The sequence below is a fragment of the Chelonoidis abingdonii genome, chromosome 9 (genome assembly GCF_003597395.2).
Source record: "Chelonoidis abingdonii isolate Lonesome George chromosome 9, CheloAbing_2.0, whole genome shotgun sequence".
In the NCBI taxonomy this organism is placed as follows: domain Eukaryota; kingdom Metazoa; phylum Chordata; order Testudines; family Testudinidae; genus Chelonoidis; species Chelonoidis abingdonii.
The window spans coordinates 2,736,766-2,749,115 of record NC_133777.1 but is presented as its reverse complement, the minus strand read 5'-3'; the positions used below and the strand labels follow the sequence as shown (position 1 = coordinate 2,749,115).

The 12,350-nt window shown below is 56.3% G+C and overlaps 1 protein-coding gene across 1 annotated transcript in view; it reads right to left on the bottom strand.

The window, feature by feature from the left end:
* Nucleotides 1-7,965: 7,965 nt before the first annotated feature.
* The window catches only part of CASKIN1 (CASK interacting protein 1), a 178,055-nt gene continuing 173,670 nt past the window's right edge, over nucleotides 7,966-12,350 (bottom strand). The window contains 2 exon segments of the mRNA XM_075069067.1: nucleotides 7,966-9,450; nucleotides 11,218-11,611. Of these exon segments, the coding sequence (XP_074925168.1) occupies nucleotides 9,354-9,450; nucleotides 11,218-11,611 (491 nt within the window). The 3' untranslated portion in view covers nucleotides 7,966-9,353.

Below are 12,350 nucleotides of genomic sequence, written 5' to 3'. Positions count from 1 at the left end.
GTTCCAGGCACGTGTGAGTTACTTGGGGGGGCTTGCTGGGGGAGGGCCAGCTGCCACCCGCCTGGCCTTCCACGGGCACGCACTTCCCAACCCTGCACACCTGGGCAGGGGAGCTCGTCCCTGCATCAGGGCAGCAGGTGTGGGAGGCCACTAGGGGTATGTCTACACAGCTGCTAGACACCCACAGCTGGCCTGAGTCCAGGGACCCCCAGTCAGCCAAGGGCTGGTTCATTGCTGTGTGGACTGCTGGTCTTTGCTGGTTCCCAGGCGAGAGTCCCAGAGCTTGGGCTGCAGCCTGAGCCCCAAAGTCTACACAGACATGAACCAGCCCCATGGTGTGAGCCAGTTGGTAGAGGCCAGCCATGGGACTTTCCTAAGACAAGCCGGGAGAAGGGAAGGGTGTGGCACCCGTGGGCGTGCAGTGAGTTCTCCCATTGGCATAGGTGCTTTCCCCTCCAGACACTCGCTCAATAACTGCTGCAGCGGCTCCGGGCCACGCAGTGGAGGAGAATCGGGGTGTCTCTGAGCCAAGGTGCAGATCGGCTCCTGGCAGCAGGAATGGCGTAACTGGCAGGAGCTGGCTCACTTGCAGGCCAAGCAAATCCCGGTCTCCCCTCGTTACCTGCACTTGATATCAGTCCGGCGCTATCAAAGCAGAGCGCTAAGCTTAGGGCTAGGTCTGCCTCACAGCTGTGAGGCCCGGCTGGGGCCACTATCAACAGGGCTTTGAGCTGCTTGTGGCCCAAAGGTGTTAGAGCCTCTTAGCTGAGGGCAAAAGCCCTGGAAAACTGTGTCTTCTACCAGGGCTAGAGCTGCACCCCCGGCCTTGCAGAGCAACAGCACTGAGTGGGGGCTGAGGAAGAGAGGCCTTGGTGTGCTTGGAAGCAAGGCAGGGGGGGTTCATATGGGACTAGCACTGCAGCTTCTCTTGGGGCCTCCAGTGTCTGTGGCTCCAGAACGAGGCTTGCCCTGATGAAGGAGCAGGGCTCCAAGCAGACTGGTTCAGCAGGGGTAGGTTATACCCATAGCGGGGGAGGAGGGGGGCAGGCCAAAAGCTGCACAGGGAGGCGTTGACCCCTGGTAGCTGAGCAGCACTTGAGATGACAAAGTGAGACAGTTTCTCGGTCCACTGGCTTATTCCCTGCCCCTGCCAGACATGGAGGGTGCCTGGCTGAGCTTGTGCTGCTGGGTGCTTGCCACCCTTGCCAGCAGGCCTTGCCCTAACCCTGGGTAAGGGCACCCGCAGGGCAGTTACACAAAACGGGTGCCTCGCACTCTGGGCTCCTCCAGAAGTTGGTGGGTGCTAACCCCACTGTTTGAAAGCAGCTCACACTCAATCTTTCATTCATAACCTACGCGGACAGCAACACGCACCTAAAGAGCCATTCACCCACCTGTTGGCTCCAAAGAGCAGGCCCCAATGCCACAGCTGCACAGGGCACATGGAGGAACCAGCACATTAATTCTGGTTTAAATCTCACACTAAACATACCCAGATTAAGTGGCTGCTGGGTGTGGCCGCCCCATTATCCAGCTGGACAGGGCTCAGAGGGCCAGGACTCAACCCCCTGGGCTGACTTTAGTCAACCAAAAGGTTTCTCCCACTGTGCTTAAACGCTGCCACCACCTTGGCTCACTGTCTAAGCTAAGTAAGTGAAAGTGGGGGAATGGGCCCACTACCGCGGGGAACTTTCCTGGCTTAGACAGTACCCTGGTGACGTGGGCTAGCAAAAGGATCTGAGCCCTCGCACCCACTCCCTTTACCCAGAGGCCTGCCAGAGGTCGAGGGCTCAGAGCAGGAGGGGGTTGGGGTGCAACAGAGGACTAGGGGGCTCAGGGCAAGGGGTGTCCGGCCAATGGGAACTGCGGGGGAGCGGTGACTGGAGGTGAGAGCAGCACATGGAGCTCTGCACACTCCCTACCTCGCCAGGGGCTGCTGGGACCTGCTGCCGGGAGTGGCACAGGGCCAGGGCAGGCAGGGAGCCTGCTTTCGCCTGCTGCTTCATGAAGCTGGCAATCCTGCAGGCTGGCTCCAAGTCTAGGCTGCAGGGCCTCTTGGCTGGGGGTGTCTCCCTGCCCTGGGCCTGCTGCCCAGGGTCCCCCTTGCTCAGCCCTGCCCTGCTGCTCCGCCTCCAGCTCAGCTCAAGCCCCCGCGGCTCTCCTCTTAGCTCTGCCCCACTCCTGCCCAGGCAGCCCCAGCTCAGCTGGGACCGCCTGACTCCCTGAGTGCTTTGTCAGTCAGGCTGATCTAGCATGTTGGCTTCACCTCATTGGCTCAGGGTGGCCTGTCCATCACAGGGGACCTGTGGGCTCATTGCCCCTTGCCCTTTGGGACTGGGCGCTAGCCAACCCAAAAACCCAATAGGCCCCTTACCTAAGCTTGCTTGGGTTGCCAATTTTCTAATAGCAGAAAACTGAACACCCTAGCCCCACCCCTTCCCAAAGGGCGCGCACACACACACACACACACACCCCCGGTCACTCCAGTTCCCTCTCCTTGCTGTGCTCGCTATCCCCCACCCTCGTGCCCTTTCACTGGGCTGGGTCAGGAGGGTGGGGTCCAGGTCTGATGGGCTCAGAGTGTGGGATGTGGCTGGGGCAGAGGTACCTGAGGGGTTGGGGCGCCAGGTGGCGCTTATCTCAGGCAATTCCCAGGAAGGCAGGCAGCAGCCAGCATGTCCGGCTCCTAGGCCCCAGCACATCCCGGGGGCTCCACGTGTTGCACTCACCAGATCCCATTGGCTGGGACCCACAGACAATGGGTTTGCAGAGCCTGCACTTGGGGCAGGGACAGTGCACCGAGCAGCCCCCCCTCCCTCCGCCTACAGACATGCTGGCCACTTCCTGTCTTTCCAGGAGCCAGGCAGAAAGCCTGCCGTAATCCCACTGCGCCACCCACCAGACTTTTAGTGAGCTGGTCCCTGGTGCTGACCAGCGCCGCGCGGGTCCTTTCTGACCAGGTGTTCCAGTCAAAAACCTGATCCCTGGCAACCCTAAAGCGTGGCAGGGACAAGCCAGGCTGCAGAAATCATCCCCCCAAACACACAGACTCTACTGTGTGTTGTAGCTAGGGGTAGGGGCCCTCCCAGGCTATGGGTGTTGCCTTAGTGCCCAAGAAGGGCAGCACCACCACCACCTCTGCGTTGTCTCTGGGTGCAAGTCCCCTCTCCCCTCACACACAATTCGGGACACCCTCGCTTTACGCTGCCTCCAGCAGTTCCCTCTTACTGCCTCCCCCTAAGTGCCCAGTGTGAGTGCAGGGCCCAGAAGCAGCCCAGCTCAGGCATGGGGCTGCAGCAGCTGCTGAGCAGTGGGAAGGGGTCTGCTGCCTGGGGCCAAGCAGCCAGGTGGCCCCGGCCCCTGGAACTGCAGGCTGGGCCCTTGGCCGTGCCCAGGCTGGAGTTACACATTTGATAGTCCCTGATCCCATCCATAGTGCAGCCCCCATCGCCTGCCCACACTGCCTACAGCATCCAGTGACGACGTAGGCGCTATCGCCTGCTCACACAGGCAGAAAGCAGGTTGGCGAAACCCTGAGACAGCCCCACGGCCAGGGAATCTGAACCACTCCGTGCCACATTCTTGCTAAGCCTTTCATACAGCACCTGAATCAAATGGGGGTGGGGTGGGGGGCACAGCTGCTGCTAGAACACGGGCATCCTTAAGAAGCGAATACTAGGAGCTTTGCTTGCTTTGCTCTCTCTGGTACCAAGGCGTTTGAGCAAGCTGACACCAGCCCACCTCTTGAGCCTTTTCCTCACCCACGCTTTCAATCAGGGAGATTTTTTTTTTAGGAGTAACAGGGTCAAGTTTAGCATCAAAAGCCTTCAAGTGTCTTGCTGGAGCCAGAGCCGCAGGAAAGGGTGGGACCTCAGCCCCAGCTCCCTCACCTGGTGCTAAAGCCATTTACCTCGTTTGGGCCAGGCCAACGCTTTGAGCTGTGGGCACGCCCCTCGTGAACACCGTGCAGCCAAGGGCCAGGCACTCTGCCCAAGCCCCCAAGCTACAGGACCAGCTCTGGGTGTTCTGCTTAGGGCAGTTCCCGTTCCACCCTAATTTGCCAATTTGCAAAAGGTGTCAGCATTGCAGTGCTTGACCTGAGTCAGGCAGCAGCTGGGCTGGAGATTTCACACCCTGGCAGGCCCAGCAGCTGTGAAGCAAGCAGGGAGGGTTTGGTTTAATTGTCCCGCAGCGCGGTGACCATGTCAGTCTCCATGTCCACAGGTGGCTGCCCCAGTTTTCCATGCTACTTGGTCACCCCTATGCTCCTGGGAGGGTTAGGAACACCTGCTCCTCCACGCCACAGTCACTTCTGCCAGGGTTGTAGCAGAACCCCAGGCCCTGTGTGGCCGCACCCCCATTAGTGACAGCAGCCAGGCCTAGCGAAACAAGAGGGGCACCCACCTTGAGTTTTCAGACATTTATTGAGAGCCGATGGCAGTAAATGCAGTCAGTCAAGCATACCACTGCCACATGCCTGACAAAAAATTACAGTATGAGTCAGTCCATCACAGGGGACCAGAAGGACATATACACACACTGTACAACCTGGTGCTTTAGGAATGGTTTGTACCATGAAATTTTTTTGGTTGGAGTTAATTCCCAACAATAAAAATAACATTTGTCTCTTTTACAATTAAGGTTGATAAAGGTTTTGTTTTTTTCCCTTTAAATATTTGTTGCCAGACTTTTTATAGGAGCAAACGTCTTCAAAGCACCACGAGCCATTTAATATTCAGAATAGTTATAATAATATAGGTGGAACCGAAGCACAGAAAAGCAGGGAAAAGCACCAAGATGCATAGCTTTGACAGAATGGGAATACAATACAGATTCCATAACTTAATCATAAAAAATATATATATATGTATATATCCATCATGTAGAACTTTATGGATTTTTTTTTAAGATACATTGTTTTTTCTTTACAACAGATAGTTCTAGGCTTTTTTTTAAAGAAATTTCAAAGTTGTGCCAAACACATCTGGATCAGCAAACACAATGGGAGAGAGAGAGAGCAGTTTGCATTTCTCAGAAAAAAAATTACATCAACACGTTTTGAAACCACAAGCAAAATGCATTCATCAGAATTCAAGCGATAAACCAGACTCCAAATCCTGTTTATACATGAATATACAACTGTGTATTCTCGAGAATACGCACGCGCACACACACACACACACACACACAAAAAAGAAAAAACAATCCTGAAGACACCTAAGAAAAATAAAACAACCTCCAGATCATAGTTAACAAAAACCTTCATGAAACAAGGCACATCCTTTGAGTTTCTTCAACTGTGTACAAATAAAGGAAGAACACTGAATTCCAACAGAAAAACAAACCGAAAGCTGTTTGCACAGCCCTTCTAACAAGATAAAAGGTATCTTATGCTTGTGCTACTCTTAATATGATCTTGCCACAAAGACATAGTTTATTGTAATCTAATAGATTTTCTCAAGCTAAAATCCAGTTCTCTTGATTTTTTTAAAAACTTTTATTATATAATTGATACTATTTTTAATATTTTAAATATATATTTGTTAAAGTTTATTCTTTTTTTTTTAATTTCTGGGGGAAAATATGTCTTACATCTTTTTTTCCCAATAAATTAATACTTCTTTATATAGCTTATTATTTCTTCATCCCTTATCACCCTCCACAGAAAGAGTTTTTGTTCCCCAACTAGGACGTGTTTACAACACTTCACTGCAGCAGGGCATTGTCCTAAATACAGGCCTCGCTCAGCCATGCACACCACTGCTCTGCTTGCTTGGGCTAAGGCCTTCTTTCCTCTGCAATGAGCTCAGCGCATGTAAGAAACCTATGGGGATACAGAGCGAGCTAACAACCTTCTTGGAGCAGGAGGCTCAAGCCAGAAGTGAAGGAGCTGAACCCACGGGCTGGTCTGAATGCCTCTAGCCCAATTTTGGGTCCCCAAGGTCATTGGTTTGACAAAGGAGCAGACGTACCGGGATGTGATGGGGGAAAATCACTGGCACTTGCAAGAAGCAGGGAAGCCAATCCCAGCCCCTTTACTCACACATGGCGACGCTGACATCCATGGGCCCAGGCCTGCGAGTAACAGCTATCTACCTGGGCACAGGCTGCAGGATGGGAGGTCTCGGAACTGGAGCCCTTGGGAGACGGGAAATGCTGGTCTGTCAAGAATTTGGAGGCAAAGCCCTGACAGCACATCAGGCATTGATGCTTGAGCCCAACTAACAGTTCCACGGCTGTTAGTTCTGGGCCGGGTGTCACCCCTGCTTGTTCAGACACAGCAAGGGGCAGGGAGGAGGGAGCCAGGTTCTAAACATGGGGCAGGACATTGAGACTTTAGAAACTGATGAATAGTTTGGGATTTCCCAGACATGCCCCCCTCCCCCCGTCCCTTGGGCCAGCATCGCAGCACATGGCTCACCTGCCCCTTGGAGACTTAACATTTCTAGGGGGAATCCAGCAGAACTGGAGTTAGCATAACTAATGGCAACACACACATGGGCAGGGACATTAAATCTCCTGTGTCAGGGCTGTAGCCAAATGCTGATGGGTAGGGCTTGTCTCCATGGCCCTGCGGTGCAAGCCAGAGGGGTGGGAATGGTTGAGCACTCTAATTGCCCCCTGTGGATCAGCTGGCACGAGCTAAAAGGTACTCAGTGCATCGTAACATAACGGCCACGCTGGCTCAGACCAATGGTCCATCCAGCCCAGCGTCCTGTCTTCTGGCAGTGGCTGGCACCAGATGGTTCAGAGGGAATGAAGAGAACAGGGCAATATTGAGTGATCCCTCCCCTGCTGTCCAGCCATCAAAGGACCAGTCCTCTATGAACTGATCTAATTCTTTTTGGAAGCCAGTGTACTTTGGCTTCACCACACCCCCTGGCAATGAGTTCCACAGGTTAACGGTGTGTTGTGTGAAAAAGTCCTTCCTTCTGTTTGTCTTAAACCTGCTGCCTCTTCCTTTCAACTCTACAATTCCCAGCGGTGCCCTGCAGACAAGCCCTAAGAGACCAGGAGGAGGCCTAATGAGAGCGGAGGGGAATTATCCTATATCTGCCACTGTGGCATTCTTACACCCGCCTGCCTCTGCTGCATCTGGAACTGGCCCCTCACTGAGGAGGGACACTGGACTAGCAGGAGCCGATGAGCCTGGACTCGAAACTGGCAGCACGTTTCTAGGGAGAGCGGCTCCCGCCCAAGGCTGGGCTCCCCACGGATGGCGGGGTGTTCAGAACACCGCCCGGAGCAGTGGGATTAACCAGCAGGGTGCGGCACCTGCTCTGTCAGTCAATGGCCCAGGGAGGAACTGTCTGCCACACCTGTCGTTCCAGCAGGGCTTAGCCGTGAGGCTAACCTGCCCAGGCCGCTGCTACGGGGTTATACACGTGTTAGCTACTGCGGCTCTCCAAGGTCAAGCTCTGACACAAGCTGGTCTCCCGAAGGGCAGGCAGGGCTGGGGAGCAGGGCGGGGGGCGAGTGAGCCCCATGTAACAGAGCAGTACCAGGAAATGCTGCTGGCCACCCATGCACGGCTGGCTGGGACAAGGAAAGGGATTTGTTCCCTGAGCTCCCTCTGCTCCAGGGGCACTAGCGCTGTCCCAGCCCTGCCCTCTGGGCTGGTGGGGGGAAGGAGCAGCAGCACTGGAGCAGTGAGGCCTGACTGGCCACTTGGGAATCCATCACTAGGGACTCCTGTATTGTGCTTGTATGAGGGGTGCTGCAGCCCCATCCCTGGTTCTGAATACCCACAGCCTGGCGCCCACGGCCCTCAGAGCACAGACAAGCCCCTAGGCTCCTGCCATCGGAGCCCCTGCCCTCAAGCAGCATCTGCAGGAGGATTCTCTGCCCCACCCCCAGGACAACTTTCCAGGCCTACCACTGCTCACCCCCTCCATAGCCCAGCTCATACCATCCCCAAAGGGTAAGCCCCAGATCCCCACTTGCACCGGGTCTCCCACAGCCCCACTGCTCCGGGGACACCCCACCGGTGGGGCCAAACGCACACAAGCATCCCTTTCAATGGAGACCTCCCTCCCGGCCCCTCAGCCTGCTGCCACGGGCATCCACCAAGCACAGCCAGGCCCCCGCGGCCAGCAAGCCTGCAACTGGCTGTCGCTCCAGCAGAGGAGCGGGGTGAGGACGGGCATTAAAGGCTGAATAGTCCAAGTCAAGGACAAAGTCTTTGGAAGCCAAGCGGTTGTGAGTGGAGAACGGGGCAGGTGATGGGGCTGTGCTCAGATTTCCAACACCCTTTTATGTGCAGTGAAAGCCACCCGGGAACCACCTCCTCGGGCAGCCGCCAGGAGCCGCCCCAGCAGGGAGTGGTACGTGGGAGGGAGGAGGGGTCTTTTCTATATTTTTCTTTTCTTGTCATAACACTGTCTCGAGCATGCAAACCTACAAAGCTGTCTCACGGTGCCAGCGCAGAGCGCTGCTTCCCCAGCAAGACGGCCCCCAGAATAACCAGAACACAGAAAAAATAATCAAAATGAAAGAGCTAATTGGTCAAACCGGACTTGTCACCAGAACAATGTCTCACGGTCACAGCTTCTCAGCACCAGGAAAGAACAAACAAACACCTTCCGAATAAAACAAAGCATGCAGCTAACCAAACGCCAGCGGGCAAGCCCCCACCCTGGCACCCACAGCGGGCAGCCCCGGCCCACCACTCCTAGCATCTCCCAACATCAGCAGACGGGGGCATGGGAACGCAGACGGCGGCACACGGGATAATGGCAGTGCTCGGTAGAGACACGATAGCAACACGGCGTCACCAGAACAAGAGTCTAACCCAAACCGAACGGAGAGGAAAGCAGATTGATCAATACTGATTCGGGCCACGTTTGGCTACACACAGAGTTGTCACATCTGGGGGTCCGGTGAGAGAGAGGACGATCGGTTCAAATTAAAAAGGTGGAAGTTCAGCTAGACGGCACAACCGGAACAGAACCGTTCTCGCTGGATCTCGAGTTTGGCCTGAAGAGGCGAGTCAGGGACGAGCCCCACCCCACTGTGTTCTTGGCCTGGCAGTTGGGTTTCGATGGCATTACGGGCACCATTATCCCACGGTCGCTTGCTACTTAGGTAGGGAATAAAACATAACAGGGCTTTTTATTTTTTTGCTTCTGCAAACCCACTGCCGCCAAAAGCCTGCCCCGAGCGCCGCAGGCCGCGGTCTGTGTGAGCACAATCCTGAGGTAATCTTTTCTTCTTTGTGCAAACCCCGAAGGATGGGCTAGTCGCCGAGGGGGGACAGGCTGTACAAGGGGCAGGGAGGGGCCTGGGAGTCAGGGGATCATTGTGCCCTTGTACCCACGGTAAATCCTGAGGTTAGCTGGGGTTCTCCTCGGGCCTCATTCCAGCATGGCGTCCAGCTGGTCGGCCAGGTCGTCGAACATGCTGCCGATGTCGTCCAGGATGCTGACTGTGCTCTTCGCTTCTGTGGCAGAGCTGCGGGTGCAGAGAGCGTCCGTTAGCATTGGCAGAGGGGCGTGGGGCTGGGCTGCACCCCACAGGACCGCTCCCTGGCTCGTGGCTGATGTGGGTCTCGCCCAGAGGGCACATGGAGGCGGGAGAGGTGTCACACTGAGCAGTGGGGTAACTTTCCACCCAAACTGCAGGGAGGGGACCCAGGCCCTCAGAGCCCAGCAAGCCCTTCCACCCCCCCAGCCTGTCCCCCCATCTGTACAGTTCTACTCTTCAAACACCCCTCCCCAAACACTCCTCGTCCTGCCCAGGGTGCCCCTCAAGCCTGGGTCCCACCCGAACTCTCCTCCATAAGGGCCCCCTCAAGCCTGGATCTCCCCAAGAACCCCCCAATACTGCCCCATGCCCCCCACACACCTGTGTCCCTCTTCCAGCTCCCCTTGGGTCCCCCTCAGAACTGAGCCTCCTTCCTGAGGGAAACAAGAAGCTGGAGCCACAAGGGAGCTGGGCTCTTATCTCCCTTCCTAGCTGTGGGGTAATTGGGGGTCTCAGCCAGCTCCACGAAGAGGGGGCCATAGAGCAGCCCCTAGAAGCATTCTCCTTCAAAAGCTGAAAGGGGGGTAACCTGGGGAGGGGGGGCAGGGGGCAGGAGTCTGTATCTATTAGCACATATGTCCCTAAAGAACCCGGAACTGACCCCAGGAGTCCTGCAGGCTTGTCGGCATGGGAGCTTTTCCAGTGATACCAGTATAACTCTACTGGTACAGCTAAACCCCAAGTTATCCTGGGCTAACCCTAACCCTGTTCCAGTACAGGGGCTTGTCGACACTAGAAACACTACAGCTGCGCCGCTGCCATCGATGGGAGTGTCCGCCTCCCCGAGAGGCTGGAGCTAGGTCGACCTAGTGCAGTCTTCACAGGGAGTTGGATTTTTCCACCCCCGACCCCCAGTGACACTGCTTGGCCGATCCTAAGAGTAAGTTTTCTCCGCTTAGTTTAAATCATTTCCTGCGCATAAGCTAAACTGGAAGTAGGGCCTCTTGCACCAGAATAAGAGCGTCCACACAGGGAGTTATAACTGCAGGGCTCTGAATTCACACCCCACCTTATTCTGCCATCACGTCCCTAGGTGCACATGCCCTGCGTTCACCATTCCTTCACGGCCTAGCAATCAGCTGTGAAACCCACTGGCCGAGTGTGCATCCCCATCCCCTCTGGGAGCAGGGCCACGTAGAAGATAACAGCCTTCTACTGCTACCAGTTATTTGTTAGCTTACATGGCCGAGCCCTGCTGACAACCCATGTGGAGGGACCAGACCATTTAAAAAACCTAGGGAATTACCTAAAACCCCTCCTTTACAAGCACATGAAGGGCTGCAAAGCTAAGCACTGGTGGTACCTGAATTAAGGTTGTCTGCAGTAAGCGCCGTCGCACTGGGCTGTGTAGAAGAGAGCCCCTGCCCTGAGGAACTTAGAAAGACTGACCCAGGGGAGACCAGACTCACAAGGAGCCCCACAGGAATGGGGACAGCTGAGCCTTGTCTACACTAGGTGAGAAGGGACTTTTTCCAATGGAGCTAGCCTGGCTAAGCAAACAGCTCCCGCCTGACACCGACAGGGAGTACTGTATCCCTGAAGCATGAGGAGCAACAGCCCTTGCACCAACGGACTCTTTCCTAATTGCCCTGCTGGACTCTCAACCCAGACACTGTCCAGCAGCAGTGAGTCCCAAAGGTCGATGCCCCTCACAACCAAGGCACAGCCCAGTGCACAGGGACACGGGATCCTTACTCTGCTGCCTGCCTGTCCTCCTGCTTGATCTTCTCCTCCACGGCCTGCAGGGCAGCTGCCAGCGAGGCGCTGGTCTCCTCCAGCTTCTGGTGTGCCATCTCGGGGCTGGCACTCTCCGTCGAGGGCCCGGCGATGGAGGAGCGTGGCGGCTTGACGGGCACCTGCTGGGGCTGCCCGCCGGGTGACAAGGGCTTGGCGGGGCTCGAGCAGAGCGAAGGCGGTGTGCTTGAAGGCTTGATCGTGGTGGTGAGCTGCTTGGCAGGGGATGGGGTGGGCGTGGAGCCCGCGCTCACTGACTGGATGGCAGCGTGAGGCTTGGGGGGCTTGGGTGCCGTCGGGGGTGGTGGGGGCTTGGGCGACACCGGGGGTGGGGTGCCATGGACTCGCTTCACCTCTGCAGGAGAGAAGAGAGGAGAGGGTCTGTGAGGGTCACAGCCATTGCTGTTAACATGGAGAGGCTGGGATCTGGGGAGGGGAGGATTGCCCTTGCCCTGGGTGAGAGGGGCTGGTATCGGGGGGCGGAGGGTCGCCCCTGCCCCCTGGGTAAGAGAGGCTGGGATTGGGGGGCGGGGTGTTCCTCTGTTCTGGGTGAGACAGCCTAGATGAGGGCAGTCACTCCTTTCCTCTGGAGGGGGCACACTAATTGGAGCCAGCATCAGGCCTTTGGGAGGCTTCCCCACAATCAGCAGCAGAGCCGGGAATAGAACCCAGGAGTCCTGGTCCCCACCTCAAGGCCAGCCCTCCCCACAATGAACCACAGTTAATATAAAACCCAGCCACCTCATGGGCTATTTTTTGCAATACAATCCAGCTAAAGAAGCAGGCAGCCGGTGGCACAGCCGCCCTGACTCAGCTGGGGGGGGCAGGGCTGCCACAGGCCCCGGGGCCCCACATCTCCAGGAGATGGGCGCTGGGGAGCCACGGGGAGCCAGGGGAGAACGGGACACCCCCGAACAGCACTAGGCCAGCTGCCAAGCTCAGCAGAACGTGAGCCATGGGGAGTTCTTCCCCACAGGTCTGGATAAGCACAGGGACGGGGAGCTGACCTGCTCTGCAGATCAAGTGGCCAGGCAGGGGTACGGCCCAGAGGGGCTCCCGCTATGCTCAGAGCCTTGGAGAACGAGGCACTTGGT